Raw genomic sequence first — 24,493 nt, 5'->3', positions numbered from 1 at the left:
CACTTGTAAGTGAGACGTCTTAGATTCGAATCTCGTAGATGTCGAATTCGATACCAAATTAGGTTGCCCATTGTGTGGCTTAGCCGAACTCCCCATTCCCTTAGTGTAAAATATATCGTTGTACTAAAAAAAAACTAGCATTTAGTACATTTAGCACTATCTTCTATACTAACATTATAGTAACTTTTATACTATACTAAAACCCCCTAGAGTTGAAATTCTGGATCCGTCATTGATGAGGGCGCGACTCTCTAATGTAAAATTTTTAGTCTTTTGGGTCTACCCATCGTAGAATGGGATGATCCTCTACATAGGAGTACGATACACTCGTTCAAATTAACACCGTTCAATTTTTATCATGCGGCCACATGGGTTTGCGCACACGAGCAACGTACTGCGGCTTGCGCACCTGAGATTTTGCAATCTAAACTTACCCATCCAATTGAATTGGCTTGGGTTGGTTCAACTTCAGATTTTGGTCTGTCGAATTTAGGTTGTGAGAATTCATAACTTTGAGCATTTTGGATTTAAAGCATCTGCAACAGTTTTCTTAAATTTTTACTAGTTTAGCAGGTGAGTAGTATAAAAACTACTTTAACTTTTCTTCTAGTTATATGACTTTAGTACAAATGCCTACCCTCCCGATATCTTTGTATCAAGGCAAATAAACCATAATGTCTAGCTTCCATGAAAAAGGCTTCAACCATATGTAATGTTAAACAGTTATCTATGCATTCGAAATCTTGTGACTAATCCATCCCGCACAATAACTTGTATCAAAAGAAACACGCCCACCCATTTTCCAAAAAAAAAATAATAATAATAACACATCCATTGTTCAGTCTTGTTAATATTTGGTTATTGATTTTCTTCAACTCATTCGATTCAACAACCGAAAATTAAAAATGATGTGTATAAAGCAAAAATGGGTGTGTGGTAGCACTACCCTTTTCATTTTCAGCTTACTCATTGCTACTAAAAATAAAAAACAAATGAAAATAGTACAACAAAGCTTGTAGCTCAAATGATTAGGTTATTTATCTTGATTAAAAAAATTATTATTGCACGTGATATTCTAGGTTTGAAACTTTAGAAGAAACAAGGAAATTTGCCCGCGCTCCACTGCGGGTTATGAATTCGTAAGCTTAACCCAAAATTTACCATAGGTATGAACAATAATTTTATGCATCTTTGAGACAAAGTTCAACATGATGTTGCTACACATATATTAGTATACACAAATCAACACATTCATTTCAAAACATTTTATAAATTAATTGCACAACTAAACAAACAGGGTAAAATAAGTTTCCAAGTTACATTTACATACACTCCCAAAAGTCTCCCACATTGATTAGCCGTTCATTTTGCACCTATATTTTACTAACTCTATGTTAAAAGTTCTATGTACAACAAAAAAACAACAGATCTGAACGACTTTCAAGTCCCAAATATATACAGTTTCAAAAATTGCCCACATGGTTCTATTTTTCATGTTGCTTCTCTGTTCTTGGGCTCATCCAAAAAATCTTCCATTTGTTCAGTATAGTTACAAAGAACCTCAGTCATCTTTGCACTTGTTCTTGCTGTAGATTGAAATTACATTCCTTGTATAAGCAATATGATTAAAAGGGAAAATTAACCAACAAAAATGTAATCCAGTGTGAGAATTGTAGCGAACACCCTTCATAAATTAAACTTAACAATGACTGATAGTCTGATATTGGTTAAGGTAGATGGTCAAACTAATGTGTTCACTACTTTGCTCCTTTTTAAGTTTGAATGGATCATAATTCTGTTTGTAGAAAAAGAACTATACGATCCAAATGTTTTAGAAGCTTTATCAAAATAAACAACAATAAAGCAGAACAAAATCTTATTTTGCTTTTCTGGGAAGAGCCAAATGTTTCAGTATTTGTTAGTTGTTAATATTTGTTGTGACCTTTGTGCGAATTCCAACTTCAGTAGTTACTTATTGAATAAATGGACAAAAACGAAAATTAACAAATTCTGCCTATCCAAGTGCAACTCTAAACAAATATAAACTTAAGCATTTGAGCTTTTTCTTATGTTTTCACTAAGTTGGGAACCTAATAACAAAATTTCATCTCAATAGTCCTAACCACAAAGTAAAACCATACTTATGGGACCTAACTAATAGTTAAAGCATTAATAACAAATAGATGTAACATACTGGGTTTTGGAAGCTTACACTACTTCAGATTTGCTTGGAGACACCTTGTTCTTGAGAGATTTGATGGGAAAATCTTCAGCGTCCGAAGCACTTTGTTCATCTATTTCTTTGGTAATTTCAGTTTCCCTTAAATCAATATAAACAGAAAAGAGATTAATACATTAGTAAATATCATGTTATTTGAAAGTATAGATACAAATGAGACAGTTCCAGTGAAAACTCTTACCTTTTGTGTTTTTTTCTATTCTCAGGGCTGAAAAGACTCTTCCGAATTAAACTTTTCGTAGGCAATGGTGTGACAACAGTGGGTGAAACGGTGGCAGAGATATTTTTTAACTCTTTATCAAAAAGTGGTGGGGTAGATGAAAAATTCTGAGCTGTCGTATCTTCCTCCTCAAATTCAGCCAGTGATTCATAAGAAGCTTTGGAACTTGATTGAACAGCTTGTATTTTGTCGTCGAAAATCGCTTGGATCAAAAGATCATTTCTGTTGCAATCATTTTTCAAATGTCCAAATCGAAGTTGAAAAATTTTAATCTGCCCTTGACATTGGAGAATTGCATATGGTAACTCTTGTTGATCAGTAAATCCTTTTTCGACAACTAAATCATAACATGAAGTTCCAAATAAACGTTCAGCCGGTTTACCAATGATGATAGCACTGGTCTCATCGCTGGCGTCTTCGAGGATTAAATTTACTTTGAACCTAAGCATATGAAGAACAATATTTAAGTATAAAGCTTATGAAATTAATTATAAACATTTGGTTTACCAGGAGAGGGTACTTAAATATTATGAAATTCGTTATAAACATTTGACTTACCAGGGAAGGGGAGTTTGAACATCGTGCTTTACACAAATTAGCATGTCATTATTTTCATCTTTTTTGAGTTGTTTGTAGCAGCATGGACATGCTTTGTACCACCATCCAGCATGCGTGTCAAAACGTGTAACAGCTGCTCTACATAAGACTGAAGTGCTCTGAAATATATTTACAGACAGTAATTAATATATGGATATCTAAGAATGATATGTACTTAACTAATTTGTCATATATCATATGAGGAATATAATTTATTTAACAATAAACTATGCGTATTAGTATCACAACAGGTGCACATATCTGATTTCTAAAACATTGAGAAAAGTTTGTTTACCTTGTACAAATCTGGATCCAAAATATTCAGATCTTGAACAGACATTTTTTCAGCGTTTTCTAAATGTTCTGATCCCATTAGTTGCCTTGCTGATGTTGACAACATTTTTACAGAATGAGCCAGACCAACAAAGCTGGATATATTTTTGTATTCAAATAAAATAGTATAAGAATCCAAACCATGAACGGATACTAACGTATTCATTAAGCATTTATCAATTGAAAATGAAAATTTAAAATATTACATCATCAGAAATTTGAAAGAATAATTTTCATACTTCTATAGATTTATTGCATGACTATGTAATGCATATACAAACATGGCCTGTGTTTATAAAATCAAATATTTTGACCTTACTGGGAAACAAATTCCACCTCATCTACTGTACAGCAGCAACAACCACTTTTTAAACAATTTTCATAAACTTGACAAACCTTTCCAAGTTTGCACATAGCTTGCATAAGTTCACAATATTACAAAAAAGGTCTGCTACTTTGTAATTTACAATTTTAGCTAGTTGTAGCAAATTATTTGATCAAACTTACACTCAAAAAAAGCAAGATCATAGCCTTTTTAATTATCGAAACATGTATACTAAAATAAATATATAAACATTGTATTTCCAGATGTGTTTAATTGAAATAACAGTTTCATCTTTATATGCATATCATCAGTAAACAGATATATCCATAGTTTTTCCCTCATAATCAATTTAAACATGAAAAAAAATATTTTAAAGTATTTGAAATTTAGGAACTGACATTGCTTTGTAAGGTGTTGCCTCGGGAATGTCTGGATTGATGAAAATCATTGTGGAAATACTGCTGTTCAGCACGATGTTTCCTAGTTGTTTATCGATGAGCAATTAAATCATTATTTTATACAATAAATATGAACAATTGAAAATAGAAGTGATAAATTTCATACCTCTGAATTGTCTAACTTTAAGGCTTGTAAAAACACCCAAAACTGGTGGTGGCAAGTTTTCCAGAGCTTCGAAATCAAAGGTCTTTGCAGTGTCACCCCACAATGTTAGGTTAACATCTTCTTTCCTAAGTGAATGAGTATTAAGAAAAAATTAGTATTTTGAATAAGATGTGCAGCAATTTTGAGAAATTTAGATGTTTGGATAAACTGTTTACCTGATATTTTGCAACTTAACCTCGCATATTTTCTCCGTTCTCTCATTGCCGATCATTCTGTCCTCCAAAGGCTTTACTGCAGTAATGCATCCCAGAACATCTAAAAATTTGTCCAAAAAGTGTAGTCAGATCTCAAAATTGACAATATGAAACTAAACTGATGCTGAATTTTTTTATTCTATATATACAGTTACCTGTGAGAATATCAACTTGATCCATGCGAGAAGACAGTTGGGAATAATCAAGTAAGTAAAACCGATGTGAGGGAATATTTGGATGAACACCTGGCAACTCTTCAAAATTTGTTTTTGTATTGAAGCACACTTGCGCGTCATGTGGGACAATTTTGTAGGACGTTTTGCAACGACTGGTATAAAAGCGAGTGATCTCATAAACATGATCAGCTTTAATTTTTGGAGCAACATACTCATAATCAATTTCTTTTGCAGAGGCCTGAATTGCATCTTTCTACATGATTAAAAATAAATTCAACAAATTAGGCATATAAATATGAACAGCACATCATTTAAAGTCAAAAATTATAATCTGATAAAATGATATACATCAGAGCAAAAGTTAGAAATCATAACCACAATTTAAAATTGAAAACCTGAAAAAACAAAATTCTTACCATTTCGTCAACCAATATACATTGAAGACCGCCAAATGTATTATCTTTTCCTATAACCTTAGGTCTCCAAATTCTGCATACACGGACTCTGATTTTCTTATTAAACTCAAAAGGTAATAAACTTCGGATAGGATCTATCTTCATTCCGCTACAAAACTGCAAGTAAATTTACATGGCATTAGATGTCAGTCGCCCGGGGCATTTGTTTTATTTTCTTGATCACCTTTAAAATAAGAGGTGGTATACGTTATTTATAAATGTAGACATCGAAAATGCTAATACGCAGAAAGAATGAAACAGAGAAATTGAGGATGAAATTGAGCATGACATAAGCGGAAAGAATGACACAACACAGTACTTGCACAATAAACAAAATAGCGGAACGAATCAGCAAGCTATAACTTCAAGGACTACTAAAAGCAAACAGTCACTGTCCTATAGGACTTGTGCCTTTATTGAATAAAAAAATACTATTCATAACATACTCAATTTGTTTTCTTAATTATTCGTTTCCTCTGCACAACTCAAATTAATTCAAAGCTTTTTCATACCTCAGGGAAGAGCATTGTCTCTCAATTTGGGTTGTGCAGATTGGTAGAAGTTTTATTAGGATTAGAGACTCATTAATACAACTATGCCTCAGTAGAAAGTTGGAAAGACAGACAGAGGCTGAACTCTGACTATTGTCAATTCGGCCAACATGCAAGATTTATTAGAATTAGAGATCCATTAATACAACTATGCTTTAGTCTAGTACTTTTTTTTAAAATTTTTTTTTTTATTTATCATTAATAGAGAAGACTGAAAACTTCAAATTAAAAAATTAGACAAACAAATTTGAAAAGGATGAAGATTTTAGAGAGAAAGTAAGGAGAAAGAGAAATAGAGGGAGACCTTGGGTGAAGAGGTGATTGACGATTTCGTTGGGGGAGTACCTTAATGCAGTTTTTCACAATTTTTTTCAAGTTCTGTATCAACAATTAAAAAACGGATAAACACAACATGACTGAAGGACACAAATCGGAACAAAAAACAACCTAATTTCGCGACAAACCTGAGTGGCAAGCAAAAGCCCCGGTTTTTTTTTTTTTTTTTGGGTAATGGCCAAGCAACTAATATATGGGCGTGTGGCACCTGTGAGAAACGATAAGAGTACAATTTTAAAACCATTCATATGCAAGCTAATCAATTCAATCATGCTCAAACCAATATAGCCTAATACGAAAGGAAAAGTTGGAATTCAATCATGTTAAATTCATAATTTTTTAACATCCATTTCCATCATAATAACCACCACATCATCATATTATCACAACCATTAAATCAAAAGAGATATTTTAGATTAATTACTCAATTCATCTTAACCACCAAATCCAAAAAAAAATCTTGATGTAATGAAGATAAAATAAAACAGGAAAATTAAAATTTCTAAAGCATATATGTCTCATATAGGTCTGTTTGATAAGATTTGAAGTCAATTAGTCAAATGGCAGGCCTAGATTTCCATCAGTTGCTGAGGTAGTGGAAAATAACATGCGAACTAATTCAATGATTTCATGTTCGAGACTTTGTCGGTGCCGAAGCGAAGAACTAATGAGAGAATCAAAGTAGAGAGAGACTATGTGTACTTGAATTGAGTTCAGAGGCAAAATCCTTGAACCAACCTGGGATATCTAAATCTTAATGTTGAAGAACCCTTCGGCTCTGCATAAAAAAAATAAAAAAAAACGTTTTTGTTATTAAATTTTTTTTTTCTCGGAAACCAAACGATGGGTTAGAAAAATCGGAAAAAAAGACCAAATTGGGAAGCTTTGCCCGCGTCGATGGTGGTGAACACGAACACAGAAAATTAGTAAAAAAATTTCTAACCCACAAAATCATCAAGTTTTTTCTAAAGTCTAATTATATCAAATCAGAAATTTGAAGCAGATTTGAACATATAATAGGTGTAGAAAGTACCTGTGTTGATGAGAGCAAGGCAGATGGTGCTGGAGAAACTATGGAGGCAAAAAAATCAGAACCGATAGGATTGAATAAATCAGTCGGAAAACAGGAAAATTAAAATTTTGATGTAATGAAGATAAAATAAAACAGGAAAATTAAAATTTCTAAAGCATATATGTCTCATATAGGTCTGTTTGATACGATTTGAAGTCAATTAGTCAAATGGCAGGCTTAGATTTCCACCAGTTGCTGAGGTAGTGGAAAATAACATGCGAACTAATTCAATGATTTCATGTTCGAGACTTTGTCGGTGCCGAAGCGAAGAACTAATGAGAGAATCAAAGTAGAGAGAGACTATGTGTACCTGAATTGAGTTCAGAGGCAAAATCCTTGAACCAACCTGGGATATCTAAATCTTAATGTTGAAGAACCCTTCGGCTCTACATAAAATAAAAAAAAACGTTTTTGTTATGAAATTTTTTTGTTCTCGGAAACCAAACGATGGGTTAGAAAAATCGGAAAAAAAGGCCAAATTGGGAAGCTTTGCCCTCGTCGATGGTGGTGAACACGAACACAGAAACCAAACAAATTAATCCCAAAACCCGAACATTCCAAATCCCAAATCCCAATCTCAAAAACAAACAATCATACAAAAAAATCGTCAATTAGATTCGATAGCATACCATTTCCTCAAGATCGGTTGGAGACCAGAAAACCATACATTTTCTGGGCTTGAAATTATATTCGAACCGACACCAGATGCATTGGTTTTCAACGATAAGGCGGAAGCAAAAGCAGAGAAAGAGGAGATGAGTAAAGTGACACGCGTCCCGCTCAACACGCGTCACTATGCTAAGCATGCCAGGTGATAGAATCATTACTGTAGAAAGAACTCTCGTGAGCCACCTGTGTTTCTGAGGCAGGAGTCAAGAGACATCTATTGGACGCAGAGGGCCAAAACCGTCATTTTACTGTGTAAAAGACCAAAAAAGCAAGATTTGAAGAGCAACTGAAGGGTAAAATTGGAAGAACACTGGCGAATGAACAGTAAAAAGGACACAAAGGGAATTAATTGATAAGTTAGGCGTTTAGTATATATATAATTTGTTATAAAGGTTTTTTTTTTTTTTTTGTTGGTAAAATTATTATTTTTCTTTGTTGGATTTTTGTGGGTAAAATTAGAAACCACGAGATACAAAATGGTCAAAGGCCCAGCCCAACTAATAAAACAAAAAACCATAAAAAGCCCGGAGACCTACAAAAAATATTGAAATAATAAATTGGGCACGGGCACAAAAACGAGATAGCCGTTATAGACAGATCATCGAGACTTTTCGGTGGTATGAAGATCCGACGGTCAGGAATTAGTAGCCGTTATATTCAAAACGAGACGAGAACATGCCCTACGCTCCCAATTTGAATCTGATTAATTAAAACGAAAACTAGTAAAAATAGTTTGAAAATTTTGAATTTTAATAATGAAAATAAAATAAAAAATAAAGTGAATAATTTAGTGTAAAAATATAATTTTTTATTAAAATAAATTAGGAATTTTTCATTAAAGTTTCTTTAATTAAAACCCTTTATAAAGAACCCAACAAGAAACACAGACGCACATAGTTGAGAGAGAGAGAGAGAGAGAGAAAGCGGATTTTGAAGATTCAAAGCTTTGATATTTGCCTTACTTTGGTCAAGTCCCTTGATTTCTCTTCAAGGTTTGTGGGTTACTTTCGATCTTTCGGTTATTTATTTATTTATTTATTTGAAATTTCGTATGTTCTGGGTTTCGATTCGGACGGTTTCTTATTATTCTTCAAGTTAGATCATGAATTTTTCTGATTTCATTCAAATATTAATTTGGGGTTTTTGATTTCTGTTGTTTGATGGTGATTTCGTATTGAAGGTGACCGAAATGGGATCAAAGGAGAACAACCCAGCTCTCGTTAGGCCTTCAAATTTCCAAGGTAACAGACGTAGCAGAACCCCAGGATGTAAATAGTTTTCAATTTCTGAATTTTTTTTTTAAATATATGTTCTTCGTTTGCATTTATTTTCTTTGAAATTTTGGAAAACGTCCGAGAATTTGTTTGGGGGCAGCGCCTGAGGGATGTCCATAACATCACCAGAAAAGAATGTCCTAGGTTTGTGACATTTGCTTACAATCTGATGAATCTCTTTCCATGTTTATGTTTTAATATGTTTGATTCTTTAGCCTTTCGTTTACAAATGAACTAATTCGAGACATTATAATCGTCGTTATTCAGGAATGATGCTGCGGAATGTAAGAAAAATGTGCCAGATCTGCCACATAGACCAGTGAGGAGGTTTGAATTTACTCTTATTCGAATTGCCTTCCTGTGTTTGTTATAATAGGCTATTCAAAGAATTTGATTCTTATATTTTGATGTTTGTATACGAGGTTTGCGCAATTGCGCCAGCAGCCAAATGTAGTACGAGGTTTGTATACGAGGTTTGCGCAATTGCTCCAGCAGCAGCCAAAGGTAGTACCTGTTGGACCGATGACAAGGATCTTTTGTCTGCATTTTGGTTTTTCGATTTTACTTCGAATTACAATTTTTGGTATTGGTTACATGTAATCAGGAAACCAAGGAAGTGTCTGTGAGTTCATTTGCTGCAAATCCGCAGCTGTGCAGGACGTTGATCAGGAAGCTAAGAGACCGAAGTAGGATGGTATGTGTGTCTTACTGTCTAGTACCAGTAGCAGTTTTCTTATTCAAGGTTTTTTATCTTTTGTTTTTGTTTTTGAACCTGTTGAAAGTAAACTAAAATAAAATAAAGCTTAGGAAATTAAAAGCATCTAGAAACTTAAAGAAAGTAAGGAAAGAGTTAAAAAGTTGAGTTGACTCCCAATAGCTTGGCGCAGCAGACGTCCGGTTAACAGTCACTTTTTTTTATGTGTGAAAATAGGAACATCTAGTAGTATTCGTCTGCTACTTGCGAAAGCCCAAATTTTTTTAATTCATAGCTTGTTTTACTAATCCAGTTTTACACAGCACAATATGTTCGCAAGCACTCATGAATTTTTGAACCAAGTGTTTTTGAAAATTAAAAACAGACTGTAAGACACAAAATTAAACTAGAACTAATTAAGAAAGAAACAAAGTAAAAACAAAATATTTTTGAATTTTTCAAGGTTTTATATTTTTTGTTTTTGTTAAATAAATTAAAATTAAATAAAGATTAGGAAACTAAAAGCATTTAGAAACTTAAAATAAACAACTTAAAGAAAGTAAGGAAAGAGTTATTGAACGTCTATAGCTAGACGTAGTAGAAGTCCAATGGTTAAGTCGTTGGATACTTCAGAATCAGTGACTCATGTGCAATATCATATGGTGACTCCAAGTGCAGTTCCAGCCTGTGACCATTAATCTTGAACTCATGACTTGTAACCTCATTTTTAATCTCCACAGTCCTATGCGAATAAAGGTTAGTGGTTACATAAGGCCTAACCCACCTGAGACACAGAGAATTTGCATGCCAGGATATGACCCTATAAAAATTTGTTTGCTTTGAATATGCTTGCATGAAATTTCTTCATGTTAACTCCTTTAAATTATAAAATTGGTAGTGTAGAGCTGATCTAGGTTTAGTTTTCTGTATGAGCACTATAGCTAAAAATAGAACCATCTTGTATGTTTTGCCTGCTACTTGCAAAAGCCCAAGTATTTTAATTCATAACATGTTTTACCAACTCAATTTTACACAACACAGTATGTTCACAAGCACTCATGAATTTTTGAACCAAATGTTTTTGAAAATTAAAAACAGAATGTAAGACACCAAATTAAACTAGAACTAATTAGGAAAGAATGTAAAAACAAAAATATTTTGGGACTTTTCAAGGTTTTCTATTTTTTGTTTTTGAAATTGTTGAAAATAAACTAAAATAAAATAAAGATTAAGAAATTAAAACTATCTAAAAACTTAAAATAAACAACTTAAAGAAAGTAAAGAAAGAGTTAAAATATTTGGCTGCCTCCCAATAGCTAGATACAGCAGAAGTCCGATGGTTAAGTCACTGGATTCTTCAGAGTCAATGATTCGTGTGCAATATTATAGGATGACTCCAAGTACAATTCAAGCCTATGACCATAGGCTTGGCGCAGCAGAAGTCCGGTTAACAGTCATTGATTCTTTTAGAGTCAATGACTAGCGTGCAATTTCATTGGGTGACTCCAATTTAGAGACATAGAATTTGCGTGCTAGGATAGGAATAACAATTTGTTTGCTTTGACTATGCTTGCATGAAATTTCTGTCGCCTTAACTGCTTTAAATTCTCTGCCAATTGGTAATGTAGAACTGATGTAGTTGATGGTGGACTTGCTGCTGGATGTAGGACCCAGTTTTACTTTTCTGTATGTGCACTGTAGCTGAAAGTAGAACCATCTTGTATGTTTTGTGTGCTACTTGCAAAAGCCCAAGGTTTTTAATCCATAACCTGTTTTCCGAACCCAAATTTACACAACACAGAAAGAAAACAGAATGTAAAACAGAATGTAAGACACAAAATTAAATGAGAACTAATTAGGAAAGTAAGACACAAAATTAAATGAGAACTAATTAGGAAAGAAACAAAGTAAAACCAAAATGTTTTGGGATTTTTCAACGTTTTCTATTTTTTGTTTTTGAAATTGTTGAAAATAAACTAAAATAAAATAAGAGAAGTGCTATATTGGAACTCCAAAAATTTTATTCTACACTTCTCACAAGTTTATTTTTCTTTCTAAATATAGAAAGTTTGGGTGTAGAATGAGAATTTTGGAGTGTCAATAACAATTCCCTAAAATAAAGCTTAGTAAATTAAAAGTAGGGGTTTTTGAACTTTAATCTTTTAAGAAAAATAAAATTTAATAAAAACGTAGTGTTAGATTGAATAATTCAAATTCATATTATATTTTTATTTTTATATTTAATAGATAAATTATTTAATGTTATTACATTAAATTTTAAATTTATTATTATTATACACGTTTTAATTCATTATTTTATTTAACTTTCTCTAATTAATGTACCTAAACGTCTGTATCATAATATATTTTACCAAATTAGTGTACCGAAATGCCCGTACCTAAATATATTGAATGAATTAGTGACACGTAAGAAAATATGTAAAAACATAAGTGTACCGAAAATTCTGTACCTAACTATATGATACTAAACTAGTCTACCGAAATGTCGCTACCTAAATATATTATACTAAATTAGTGTATCGAAATGTCCGTACATAAACATAAAATACTAAAATGTTCGTACGTAAATATATTGTAATAAATTAGTGGTATATAAGAAAATATGCAAATACCAAAAAAATCTCTACAAAAATATTTTCTTATATAAGATGCTTACCATAATGAGAATTAAAATTTATAATATTTTCATAAAATTTAAACTTCATAAAATTATAAATAAAAAAAGAGACATTGAATACATATGCTGACATTAAATAGAGTCTAGGGACTAAAATCAATTTTTCTAAACTTCATCTTATTTAAGGATTAAAATCTAGTTTTCTATTAAAAGTATCCAGAAACTTAAAATAAATTAAAAAAAAGTAAGGAAAGGGTAAGTAATGTCCAGTGATTAAATTATTGGATCCTTCAAAGTCAATGACTCGCGTACAATATCGATTCAAAGTACATTTCAAGCCTGTGACCATTAACCTTGAACTCATGACTTGTAACCTCATTTTTAATGTCCACAGCCCCATGCGAATAAACCTTAATACCACATAAGGCCCACCCCACCTTAGAGATATAGAATTTGTATGCTAGGATAGGACCCCATAACAATTTGTTTGCTTTGACTATGCTTGCATGAAATTTCTGTCGCTTTAACTTCTGTAAATTCTTTGCCAATTGATAATGTACAATTGATGTGGTTGATGATAATGTAGACTTGCTGCTAGATGCAGGATCTAGTTTTACTTTTTTTTTTATGTGTGAAAATAAGAACATCTTGTAGTATTCGTCTGCTACTTGCGAAAGCCCAAATTTTTTTAATTCATAGCTTGTTTTACTAATCCAGTTTTACACAGCACGATATGTTTGCAAGCACTCATGAATTTTTGAACCAAGTGTTTTTGAAAATTAAAAATAGACTGTAAGACACAAAATTAAACTAGAACTAATTAAGAAAGAAACAAAGTAAAAACAAAATATTTTTGAATTTTTCAAGGTTTTATATTTTTTGTTTTTGTTTTTGAAACTATTGAAAATAAATTTAAAATAAAATAAAGATTAGGAAAATTAAAAGCATTTAGAAACTTAAAATAAACAACTTAAAGAAAGTAAGGAAAGGGTTAGAAAATTAGGTTGTCTCGCAATGAGCGCTTTATTTGACGTCTATAGCTAGACGTAGCAGAAGTTCGATGGTTAAGTCACTGGATCCTTCAGAGTCAATGACTCATGTGCTATCATAGGGTGACTCCAAGTGCAGTTCCAGCCTGTGACCATTAATCTTGAACTCATGACTTGTAACCTCATTTTAAATCTCCACAGCCCCATGAGAATAAACCTTAGTGGTTACATAAGACCTAACCCACCTGAGACACATAGAATTTGCATGCCAGGATATGACCCTATAACAATTTGTTTGCTTTGAATATGCTTGCATGAAATTTCTGTCGTGTTAACTCCTTTAAATTATCTGCAAAATTGGTAGTGTAGAGCTGATGTGGTTGATGGTAGACTTCATGCTGGATGCATGATCTAGGTTTAGTTTTTTGTATGTGCACTGTAGCTAAAAATAGAACCATCTTGTATGTTTTGTCTGCTACTTGCAAAAGCCCAAATATTTTAATCCATAACATGTTTTACCAACTCAATTTTACACAACAGTATGTTCACAAGCACTCATGAATTTTTGAACCAAATGTTAAAAACAGAATGTAAGACACCAAATTAAACTAGAACTAATTAGGAAAGAAAGTAAAAACAAAAATATTTTGGGACTTTTCAAGGTTTTCTATTTTTTGTTTTTGAAACTGTTGAAAATAAACTAAAATAAAATAAAGATTAAGAAATTAAAACTATCTAGAAACTTAAAATAAACAACTTAAAGAGAGTAAAGAAAGAGTTAAAAAATAGAGTTGCCTCCCAATAGCTAGACACAACAGAAGTCCGATAGTTAAGTCACTGAATCCTTCAGAATCAATGATTCGGGTGCAATATCATAGGATGACTCCAAGTACAATTCAAGCCTATGACCATTAAACTTGAACTCATGACCCATAACCTCATTTTTAATGTCCACAACCCCATGCGACTAAACCTTAGAAACTACATAATGCCCAGCCCATCTTAGAGACATAGAATTTGCATGCTAGGATAAGACCCCATAACAATTTGTTTGCTTTGACTACATTTGCATGAAATTTATGTCGCTTTAACTACTTTAAGTTATCTGCCAATTGATAATAATGTAAAAGTGATGTGGTTGTTGATAATGTAGACTTGCTGCTGGATGCAAAATTCGATTTTACTTTTCCTTATGTGTACTGTAGTTAAAAATAGGACCATATTGTATGTTTTGTCTGCTACTTGCAAAAGCCCAAATTTTCTAATCAACAACATGTTTTACTAACCCAGTTTTACACATCATAGTAAGTTCACAAGCACTTAAGAATTTTTGAACCAAGTATTTCTGAAAATTAAAAACAGAATGTAAGACACAAAATCTAAACTAGAAATAATTAGGAAAGAAACAAAGTAATAAAAATAAAATAAAAAATAAAATATTTTTCAAGGTTTTTTAATTTTAATTTTTGTTTTTGAAACTATTGAAAATAAAATAAAATAAAAAACTTAAAGAAAAGTAAGGAAAAAGTTAGAAAATTGAGTTGTCTCCCAATAAACGCTTTATTAACGTCTATGGCTAGACACAGCAGAAGTTTGATGGTTAAGTCACTGGATCATCCAGAGTCATTGACTCACATGCAATATCATAGGGTGAATCCAAGTACAGTTCTAGCTTTGACCATTAACCTTGAACTCATGACCTGTAACCTCACTTGTAATCTCCACAGCCTTATGCGAATAAACCTTAGGTACCACATAAGCCCTAGACCATCTTAGAGATAAAGAATTTGCATGGTGGGATAAGACCACATAACAATTTGTTTGCTTTGACTATGCTTGCATGAAATTTATGTCGCTTTAACTGCAATCAGAGCAACTTTGCGACTGCAAAGCACCATTGCGGCTACGATAGCGGTGACTATTGCAGTAGTGGCTTATGAGACAACTCCAGGCAAAGCTTAAATTGCCGCATATGCAGCAGTGGCAACCTAGCTACCACTCTTGTAGCCCGTGAGACAGCTCCACTGCCACGCAACATACCAGTAGTAAGCTTAAATCGTTATAGAAGCAGTTCACGTCGTGGCTCAAAGCCAGACCCAGGCTTTGTGCTGCACTGTAACATACCGAAACCTATGGCCCAAGAGCTTAGCCCGTGGAGCCTCAAGGACCAACGAACCGACCCACAACTAAACCCAGCCTATACCAGCAGTCTAGCCAACTCTTACGGCCCAATCGATTCCAGATCGTTTCAGTTAAATTGGTTTTTGGTTCTCTGATCGTACCCAACCTAGGTTGGTCTGGTCGGACAAACCGTTGGACTAGCGATTAAACCAAGGGTATTTTTGCCCCAGTTTTCTCCCTTTTCCGTAGATTTGACTCGTCTCGGCTCAAATTTTGAACCCAAAGTCCACTACACTTCCACTATTCATGGAGACGCCTACTATCCAAGCTTTTCCACCCTGAATAACGATTAACACGTATCCCAGTATGTTGCAAATTTGATGAGTGCCTTCGCGCAACAGATAACCTTGGTTAATTAGCTTTTTTAACACATCTAGACACGAGGGCAAGCGACGATGTTTCTTTCCAACAACATCTCGGCAAACAGTCACGAACTGAGTGTTCGGGCAATTTTCACTCCCACTTGGGCCTCAGGGTAATGTTTCTCTCGCCTTAGCGAGCAGAGCAGTGTCCACTCCTGACTAGGTCCATGAACAAATATGCTTTCATGGTAGAGCCTACACTTCGACAAACATTCTAAACCCAATTTCAACTGAAGTGTCCATTCGCGGCTTGGCCCGCAAAGAGTTTCCTTCACCTCGCATTGGAGTAGGCAACACATCAAACGAAGAAAAGCAGAAGCATAATCTGGCTCAAGTTCAATTACCAACCTGGGTCATGCACATCCATGAGTATCCCACTCGTCGACTATGAGACCATGATTTTCACCTTCCTGGAACAATGAACGTTCAAGCTCACTCCATAGGTTGGCCCCAAGTAGAGGCAATGCTTCGCTGAATGAAACTATTTCGGGTGACAAAAGAAAAGCAGAAGCACAGTATGGCTCGAGTTCAATTAGCAACCTGGGTCATGCACAACCATGAGTATCCCACTCGTCGGTAATGAGACCTTGATTTTCACCTTCCTGGAACAATGAATGTTCAAGCCCACTCCATCGGTTTGCCTCGAGAGGAGGCAATGCTTCGCTGAATGAAATTATTTCGGGTGACAAAAGAAAAGCAGAAGCACAGTATGGCTCGAGTTCAATTAGCAACCTGGGTCATGCACAACCATGAGTATCCCACTCGTCGGTAATGAGACCATGATTTTCACCTTCCTGGAACAATGAATGTTCAAGCCCACTCCATCGGTTTGCCTCGAGAGGAGGCAATGCTTCGCTGAATGAAATTATTTCGGGCGGAGTAAGTCGACTTCGGCAACTTAGCTATACCAACTGCTCCCACGCATATATTAAACTGCCCTGTCTAGTCTGAGCAACTCACTCAACCATGTGGGTTATTAAGCTAGACTAATTGGTGTGGTTGATATGTCTGCCCATATTGTGCAGGGAGCCGGCGGCCCTACTATAGACAGAGGGCATGTTTAAGTAAATAGGTCTTGCCACTGACCCCCACTTGTACTGATGACTTAGAGAAATGTCAGATAGCTTAGATCGGCTCCTCATAGCCTATAAATAGGTGAATCAGCTCCTTATGTAGGGTTAGACACTTTAAACGCTCACCAATAGGAGAAACGGTAAATGGTAAGTTGTCTGCAATCTTAACTAATCAAGAATAGAAATTTCTTTTTCCATGCTAGGAGATCGATTATTGCTTGCAGTCATGACCAAATACCAAGTGTTGTAGACTTATAATCGAGTAGAGAATTGAGAGTAGTGAAATTACTTGTTTTACGATGGATGATATGTCAAGTTTGTGACCTCATCATCTTCTACTGAGATCAAATTAAGCAGGCCCTAAGCCCACATGTTAGGAGGCACCCCACACGTAATAGGTGGGTAACATACCATAAATGATGCTACTTAATGAGAATGATTTTCATGACAAGAGCACACTAGTATTGTGATATTATGTGCCAATGATACAATGCATGTGTCAGTTTCTCTCTACACGGCATATGTTACCCACGAGGTAACATACTACAAATGAAACCACTAATACTAGGAGGCACCCCACACGTAATAGGTGGGTAACATACCATAAATGATGCTACTTAATGAGAATGATTTTCATGACACGAGCACACTTGTATTGTGATATTATGTGCCAATGATACAATGCATGTGTCAGTTTCTCTCTACACGGCATATGTTACCCACGAGGTAACATACTACAAATGAAACCACTAATACTCGTGTCATATAAGTTGTTGATAAAAAATATTGATTAGACCGATAACCAACTATCACTAACCTATGACAGTTTCTCTCCAGTTCCACATACTGGTTCTATTTTGATGCTTGTAAATCAGAGTCTTTATTTCCTTCCCCTTCCCTCCCCTCCTATCTAAATGGTTACGATTAAGCCACTTCAACATCTTATATTAATTTTTTATAGCAAGAGAAAGACAAAATAAAAGAATGTGAGAGGAGGGGATGGAAGGAAATGAAAAGAGGAGGGGAGAGAATCCTAATCCCTTTGCAAGTAACGAAACTGGCCTTTGCATTGGTTTGTCTGGTTTGGTTAGGTCATTGCATTGTCCAAAAAAACTGGCCTTTGCAAGTAACGAAACTTGGCACTGTCATGTCGTGCATTTTCGATGGCTTCAAGGTGCTGATGTGTTGGGGGCAGCCTAACAAATTGGTTATACGTAGCTCAAGAGCGACATATGCCATGTGTTACTTTCTACTTATTGCTTATCCAACTCCAACCACGTAAACTCGATAGCCCATTGGAAACGATCACCACAATAGCAAGACATATCGCCCCGAAACACCCATGTGTTGGAGTGTCACGAAGAAGTTTACCAAATACTTAATTTTATAGGTGAAAACACTTAAAATACCGCTTTGAAGAAAGAAAAAAAAAATCCCTAAATTGTTATTGCATACGAATCGATTCAACTATTGTTTGGTGAGAAAGCTTCTTAGAACTATCTTAAAGTTCTTTAGAATATTGTTCCTTCCAAAATAAGAGACCTATTCTCCAATGGTGGAATAATCCCTCCGTATTCTGTTTTCTTATGCTTTAAGTAAGCAAGTAAACTACTTTAATTGCTGATTGCTTTCCAATGCGCGAAACCTGACAAATACCAATTCATAAGTGCTTTGTTTTTTATTAGGATAATGCTATTCACACTCATTTTTACCTTCCACATATCCTTCATTCGATCTTGATTATCGAAAATTAAGAGGGGTGTGTGAGAAGTAAAAATGAGTGTGTAGATATCACTACCCTTATTTTATAGTTTGATTTTTGAAGTGTTTTTTTTTTTTTTTTTGCTAAAACTAATAGTTATTGAGGGCCAAGTGGCAAACATGGGAGTTCATAATTTTAGGGTAGTTCTATTCAAACATCGGTTTTTGACTCCCACACATCTTTGTTAACTTTTGTTCATCGATCTTCTTTGATTCATTTGATCTGATGGTCCGAAATTAGCAAAAGTACGTGCGAAGTAAAAATAAGTATGTGGATAACTACACCCTAATTTTATACTTCAATTTAAAGGTTCTTTAAAAAGAGAACGTATTCCATCTAGCTAGCTGTATAATTAGGCACCAGTCTGCCAGGTGTGTGCCCTTCTTTCAATCATCATATCATTAAGGTGGTTGTCACCAACCATTACAGCCATATTAATCTAATCACATATTAATTAATAACTAATTAAAATAGTTAGCTCAAAGTATGTAGCTAATACTAATTATTCAACGGCATAAAAGATGGAAACATTCGTAGAAAGTAGAACGAAGGTCACAGAGCGCGTATTCTTTTTTGACCCGAGAGCAATTGTGCTTATTATTTTAGCCAACACACATTTGGTTTGGACGCACAAGTGAAGATATCTTATGACTTGTTCGGAAATGGTTTTAAAATGATTACAAGTGCTTTTAAAAGAAAAAAAAAATTGGTTTTAAAAGATGCTTGAAGTATTTTTCTAAGATTTACTTACATTTTTTACAAATAATTGGTTCTAAAAATATTTTCGCCAAAAACATTTCGAGTCCTTTTAAAATCAATTCAAAATGAACTCTGAAATTAGTTATTAACTTGTTTGCCACAAAAAGAAAAAAAAATAATAATAGGATTTCACTGAGTTTGGTTTTGGGGGTAATCTTTTCAGCTTTTGGTTGCTGAAGACAAGAGCTCGACAATTTGGTGCACCATTACATCAAAATTATGTAAGTAGTATGCATGATGTGGAACAACTCGACATGCGTACGTCTAAGAATAACATGTTTGAAGAATTCTAAAGTTGGGGATCTTCGATGTCCAATTTCGGCCACATTTCGTGTCATTCTTCATTGTAAGGAAATGGTGATTTACGTATCTCGTGTCGTTAATTTTAGGGTTTTATGTTTTATTATTATGGCAAAGTGACGAAATTTGCTAGGCCAAATACGTATTTTAAGAAGTTTACAAAAAATTCGACGGTACGAAGAAATTTTATTGAAAACAAAAGGAGATTAAGAGGATTCGAAACTATTACAATATGTTAAAAGGGGAGGATAATTTTGAACTCGTGACATATGAGTGAAAACATGACATTCTATTCATTAAGATGTTGGATCACATGCAAGTAATATCGTAATCTTCTCTGTTGTTTTTATCTTGAAGCTAGGGTTTTGGAACCTTATGTATCTTAACCCTACAATCTTTTGTTGCTTTTGTCCCCCATCTCCATCTAATTATGAAAAGAACCTTGAAATTAAACCAGAAATGTGAGTTGTAATTAGAGATAAAGCAACAATCAATTCGTTTAAATCAATATCTTGTATTTGTCCTTTTGGGGACAAACTTGTATATGGTGGCTTATGTTAATCAAAACGCCATGACGTCCGGGACAAGGAAAAGCCAGTGCCAACCGATTTCTAACTTAAATAATCTTTGATAAAAAGGAAAAGTGGGAAGCAAACGAAATGATGCAGTTGCAGGTGGCATGTGGGTGACGGTGGAAAGCCAAATCCACTAACAACTCTCCACCTACCGACGTTGCCTTCCAATGCGATGCGATGCGATGCGATGCCATATCTGATGATTAGTGCTGAACAGATGTGGATGACCATATGCAAAGGATGTAGTCACTTTAAGGCTTCTCTTTTGTTTCTTTCACTAACCCTAAAAGTAAATGGTAAAATATTTAGTTTGAAGTGCCGAAGGTGGAGAGAAGAGTGCATAAATCGTACTTTAGTCGTTGTGAAACTATGCTACAATCAATTTGCCGAGTGTGACGGTGAGATATTAACTTTGAATGATCGTAATTTGCGATGTGAATAATTCTGGGGTGTTAATTTATTGTGAAATCCGACATAAAACGTGTTTAGGCGACTTATCCATTGTGGATGCCTTGGAATGGCTCGCTTTGTTGTTAACATGATTTTCAAAGACAGAGCAAGTGAACTTCCAAGAAATTTAGAAAAACATGGTCCGCTACTGTACGTAAGTTATTGGTGTATTGTGAGACCTACATCAGAACGCTTAGGTGTTTAAGAAATTGTGAATGCATTGTAGATGACTATGAGACACATTATGAAACCCAAACCAAACTCTTCTAGACCCATGATGATAGCATTCCTCATTTATATATCCAATAGACTTGAAGAAAAAGGGGTAATGGCCGATTTTCTTCTGAAGTTTAATTTTATCTAATTACGTTTGAATTTTTATAAATGACCGATTTTCACCTTGAATTGTAATTTTAATTGATTACCATTCTGAAATTTTATAATTAGCTAATTTTCTCCCAAAATGTATTTTCCCCACTAAACCCTAAAGTTCAAGTGTATGGAGTGAATTAGTGGAAGAGAAGAAGAAAAAAAAAACTGTATGTTGTTCATCATTGTAATCGGCTAAAATTGTAGTTTATGAAGAAATTTGACAACTCTTTACAAAATTGGGAAATAAGAAAAGGCACGGCGGCAGTTCAAAACTTGAGAAGACATGTTATCAACTTGGCCATTTGGTTAATTTGTGTGGTCTCTATCCAGTCATCCAACGGCTCCAATATCCCCGCACCTTCCAACTTTGGTCACATCTTTGTTGTCGACACAAAGGCCTGCTTCCTGCCCTTTCAACCTCACGCCAACTCCATTGCTTATCACTTTCCTCAATACATCCAAACACAGTCAAATTCCCTCTCCAAATTTCTCCCCTATATAAATTGTAAATTACAAAATACCACCCAAACCCCTTCCCCTTTCTGTAATTTCCCTAATTTCTCATGACAATATCTCCCCAAGCATTCCCGCCACCAAAACGCCGGCCCTCGGCGGGGCCGTTCATGTCGCCCAAGCTCTCCGACCAGACCCTCCTCCGCTCCCTCCACCAACTCTCCCATGAAATCTCCTCCCTCGAGCCTTTCCAGTTCCTCCGCCGCCGCACCTCCCGCTCCATGATCCGCAAGTCAACCCTCCTCTCCATCCTCTTCGAAGACATCATCAGGAGCTCCACCGCCGTCTTCTCCCCCTCCGCCCTCCTCTGCTTTCAGGAGCTCTACATCCTGCTCCAGAGGATCCAGACTCTCATGGAAGATTCCTCCAACGGGAGCCGGATGTGGCTCCTCCTCCAGACCGAGTCCCTCGCCAACAGCTTCCACGAGCTCACCCTCGACCTCTCCACCTTGCTTGACATCCTCCCCGTCAAGGAGCTCCGATTAAACGACGATGTCGGGGAGGTCGTCTCCCTTCTCCGCAGCCAGTGCTCCCGCAGCACCACAAAATCGCTCGTCGATCCGAGAGACGACGCCCTCCGCCGCGAGGTTTGCTCGATGCTCGACCGCCTCAGGAGCGAGATCGCCCCCGACCACTCCAAGCTCTCTGACATTTTCGCGCAATTAGGGATTCGCGACGCTTCGAATTGCAGAGAGGAGCTCGAGAGCCTCCAGGACGAGTTCCAGAACCAGACGGAGGAGAAATCCAAGTCGCAGCTCATCGCCCTCGTCGGACTCGTTCGCTACGGCAAGTGCGTGTTATTTGGAGCATCCACACCGGGATCGGACCTAATCCGCCGTAGATCGGCATCGGAATTAAGTTTCCCGGTGGATTTTCGGTGCCCGATCAGTTTGGAGCTAATGCGGGACCCGGTCACCGTGGCCACCGGCCAGACATACGATCGTGATTCCATCAAGCTGTGGATTGAATCAGGACACAACACGTGTCCCAAGACAGGTCAGGCCCTGGCCCACACGGAGCTCATACCGAATCGCGCGTTGAAAAATCTCATCGCCATGTGGTGCCGCGAGCAGAGAGTCCCTTTCGAAACCGCGGAGAACAATAAGGGGCTGGTCAACGCCGTCAAAAAGAACAAGGCGGCGCTAGAAGCTACGCGGATGACGGGCTCGTTTTTGGTCAACAAGCTTTCGGTGTCTCAGTCGATGGAGGCGGCGAACGGCGTCGTTTACGAGCTCCGGAGTCTGGCGAAGACGGACTCCGACTGTCGCGCCTGCATTGCGGAGGCCGGGGCTATTCCTTTGCTGGTACGGTACTTAAGCTCGGACGTGGGAGAGACCCATCCGAACCTGCAGGTTAACGCCGTGACGACGATTCTTAACCTTTCTATTTTGGAAGCGAACAAAACGCGGATCATGGAGACTGACGGAGCTCTTAACGGCGTTATCGAGGTGCTGAGGTCGGGGGCCACCTGGGAGGCGAAGGGGAATGCAGCGGCTACGATATTCAGTTTATCAGGTGTGCACGCGTACAGGAAGAGACTCGGGAAGAAGACACGTGTCATAAAGGGGTTAGTGGAGCTGGCGAGGGATGGGCCCGAGCGCGGGTGTTTTAAAAAGGACGCCATGGTGGCGATACTGAATTTGGCGGGAGAGAGGGAGGCAGTGGCGAGATTGGTGGAAGGCGGGGTGGTGGAGATGACCGTGCAAGTGATGGAGGGGCTGCCGGAGGAGGCGGTTACTGTGTTGGAAATTGTGGTGAGAAGCGGCGGACTACTAGCCATTGCGGCGGCATATCCTGCGATTAGAAAATTGGGGAGTGTGTTGAGAGAAGGGTCGGAGAGGGCGAGGGAGAGCGCGGCGGCCACGCTGGTGACAATCTGTCGAAAAGGGGGATCGGAGATGGTGGCGGAATTGGCGTCAATGCCGGGGATTGAGAGGGTGATATGGGAATTGATGGGGGTGGGGACGGTGAGGGCGAGGCGGAAGGCGGCGTCTCTATTGAGGATTCTGAGGAGATGGGCTGCCGGTTTGGATAGTGAGGTAGCGGAGGGGGGATATTCAACGGTGAATCATGTGAGTACATCGGCAACAACAGTAGTGGCAAGCTGATTAAATTTGGCGGTCACTAATTTGGTCGAATTTGATTGTAAAGAGAAAAAAAATCCCATTCATTCTTTGATATATTTGTTTCCATTTTCTTTGTTTCGATTTGTTTCACGATTAGATGAAAAAAAAATCCCATTCATTCTTTAATATATTTGTTTCCATTTGTCTCACCACATCTCTTGAATTGAGAAACATACCAATATCTCTTGTGTATTTGTTTTGCCATCTTCACCATATCTCTCCTCTTAATGAGAGAAAAATGTTGGTATTCATCGCGCATATATTTACTTATTCAGAATTAATCTCATTAAAATAAAGTATTAGAGATTATGATTACGGATTGCTTTAACGTTTACTAAGCAAATGGAAAGAAAACATGAGTGTGGAGCCAAAAATAATCACAAGGCGACGCATGTATTTTTGGATAAAAGAGTACAAAAATACCCTTGAGACATACTGGGATTTCTACGCGCAAGCAGCAGACAATCATCCATCAACTGAGTCAAGAGTGCCCAAAATAGGTAACAAGTTCAAATTTATCTCATCCATCTTTACTCTATATCCTCTACAAGGAAATCATTTCATAACCTTCAAAACCTTCCATATAAATTAAATTAATTAGGCTAACTAATGGATTAATTCCTAATTAATCCAT

General features: G+C 36.3%; 2 protein-coding genes and 2 long non-coding RNA genes across 8 annotated transcripts; 2 read left to right on the top strand and 2 right to left on the bottom strand.

Moving 5' to 3' along the window:
* Positions 1–1,205: 1,205 nt before the first annotated feature.
* On the bottom strand, positions 1,206–5,669 carry LOC137724728 (uncharacterized). Of its 2 annotated transcripts, none has more exons than XM_068463442.2 (10): positions 5,125–5,669; positions 4,688–4,961; positions 4,494–4,593; positions 4,279–4,403; positions 4,113–4,194; positions 3,352–3,484; positions 3,018–3,175; positions 2,421–2,900; positions 2,195–2,320; positions 1,206–1,586 (listed from the first exon to the last, which is right to left on the bottom strand). In XM_068463442.2, the coding sequence occupies exons 1-9, from the start codon at positions 5,266–5,268 to the stop codon at positions 2,209–2,211; spliced, it is 1,608 nt and encodes a 535-aa protein (XP_068319543.2). In that variant the 5' UTR covers positions 5,269–5,669; the 3' UTR covers positions 1,206–1,586; positions 2,195–2,208. The 2 variants fall into 2 exon arrangements, with proteins under 2 accessions (XP_068319543.2, XP_088536969.1); XM_088680843.1 differs by having other exon boundaries at positions 2,213–2,320.
* Positions 5,670–8,662: 2,993 nt separating this feature from the next.
* Positions 8,663–20,119, top strand: LOC148692215 (uncharacterized). Of its 4 annotated transcripts, none has more exons than XR_015954241.1 (6): positions 8,663–8,783; positions 8,972–9,032; positions 9,166–9,209; positions 9,333–9,569; positions 9,670–9,759; positions 19,687–20,119. It is a non-coding gene; the product is annotated as an uncharacterized LOC148692215 (long non-coding RNA). The 4 variants fall into 4 exon arrangements; XR_015954243.1 differs by having other exon boundaries at positions 8,972–9,209; positions 9,333–9,392; positions 9,488–9,569; XR_015954242.1 differs by lacking the exon at positions 9,166–9,209.
* On the bottom strand, positions 13,309–18,435 carry LOC148692216 (uncharacterized). The gene is made up of 3 exons (XR_015954244.1): positions 17,759–18,435; positions 16,750–17,566; positions 13,309–16,556 (listed from the first exon to the last, which is right to left on the bottom strand). It is a non-coding gene; the product is annotated as an uncharacterized LOC148692216 (long non-coding RNA).
* Positions 20,120–21,181: 1,062 nt separating the features above from the next.
* Positions 21,182–24,008, top strand: LOC137745397 (U-box domain-containing protein 16). Its single transcript, XM_068485348.2, has one exon. The coding sequence runs from the start codon at positions 21,784–21,786 to the stop codon at positions 23,839–23,841; it is 2,058 nt and encodes a 685-aa protein (XP_068341449.2). The 5' UTR covers positions 21,182–21,783; the 3' UTR covers positions 23,842–24,008.
* The last annotated feature ends 485 nt before the right edge of the window (positions 24,009–24,493 follow it).

This window comes from Pyrus communis, chromosome 12 (genome assembly GCF_041283825.1).
Source record: "Pyrus communis isolate YQ-2024b chromosome 12, ASM4128382v1, whole genome shotgun sequence".
NCBI lineage: Eukaryota > Viridiplantae > Streptophyta > Magnoliopsida > Rosales > Rosaceae > Pyrus > Pyrus communis.
The sequence above is the reverse complement of the archived record's forward strand: the minus strand, read 5'-3'. Positions and strand labels throughout refer to the sequence as shown.

Bases quoted from the DNA above. Each gene is read 5' to 3' on its own strand.
- LOC137724728 (XM_088680843.1), bottom strand. From the start codon at position 5,268: ATGAAGATAGATCCTATCCGAAGTTTATTACCTTTTGAGTTTAATAAG. The intron at 4,962-5,124 runs GTAAGAATTTTG...TTAATCATGTAG, and splicing joins GTATATTGGTTGACGAAATG to AAAGATGCAATTCAGGCCTC. The intron at 2,901-3,017 runs GTAAGTCAAATG...TCATATGCTTAG, and splicing joins GTTCAAACTCCCCTTCCCTG to GTTCAAAGTAAATTTAATCC.
- LOC137745397 (XM_068485348.2), top strand. From the start codon at position 21,784: ATGACAATATCTCCCCAAGCATTCCCGCCACCAAAACGCCGGCCCTCG.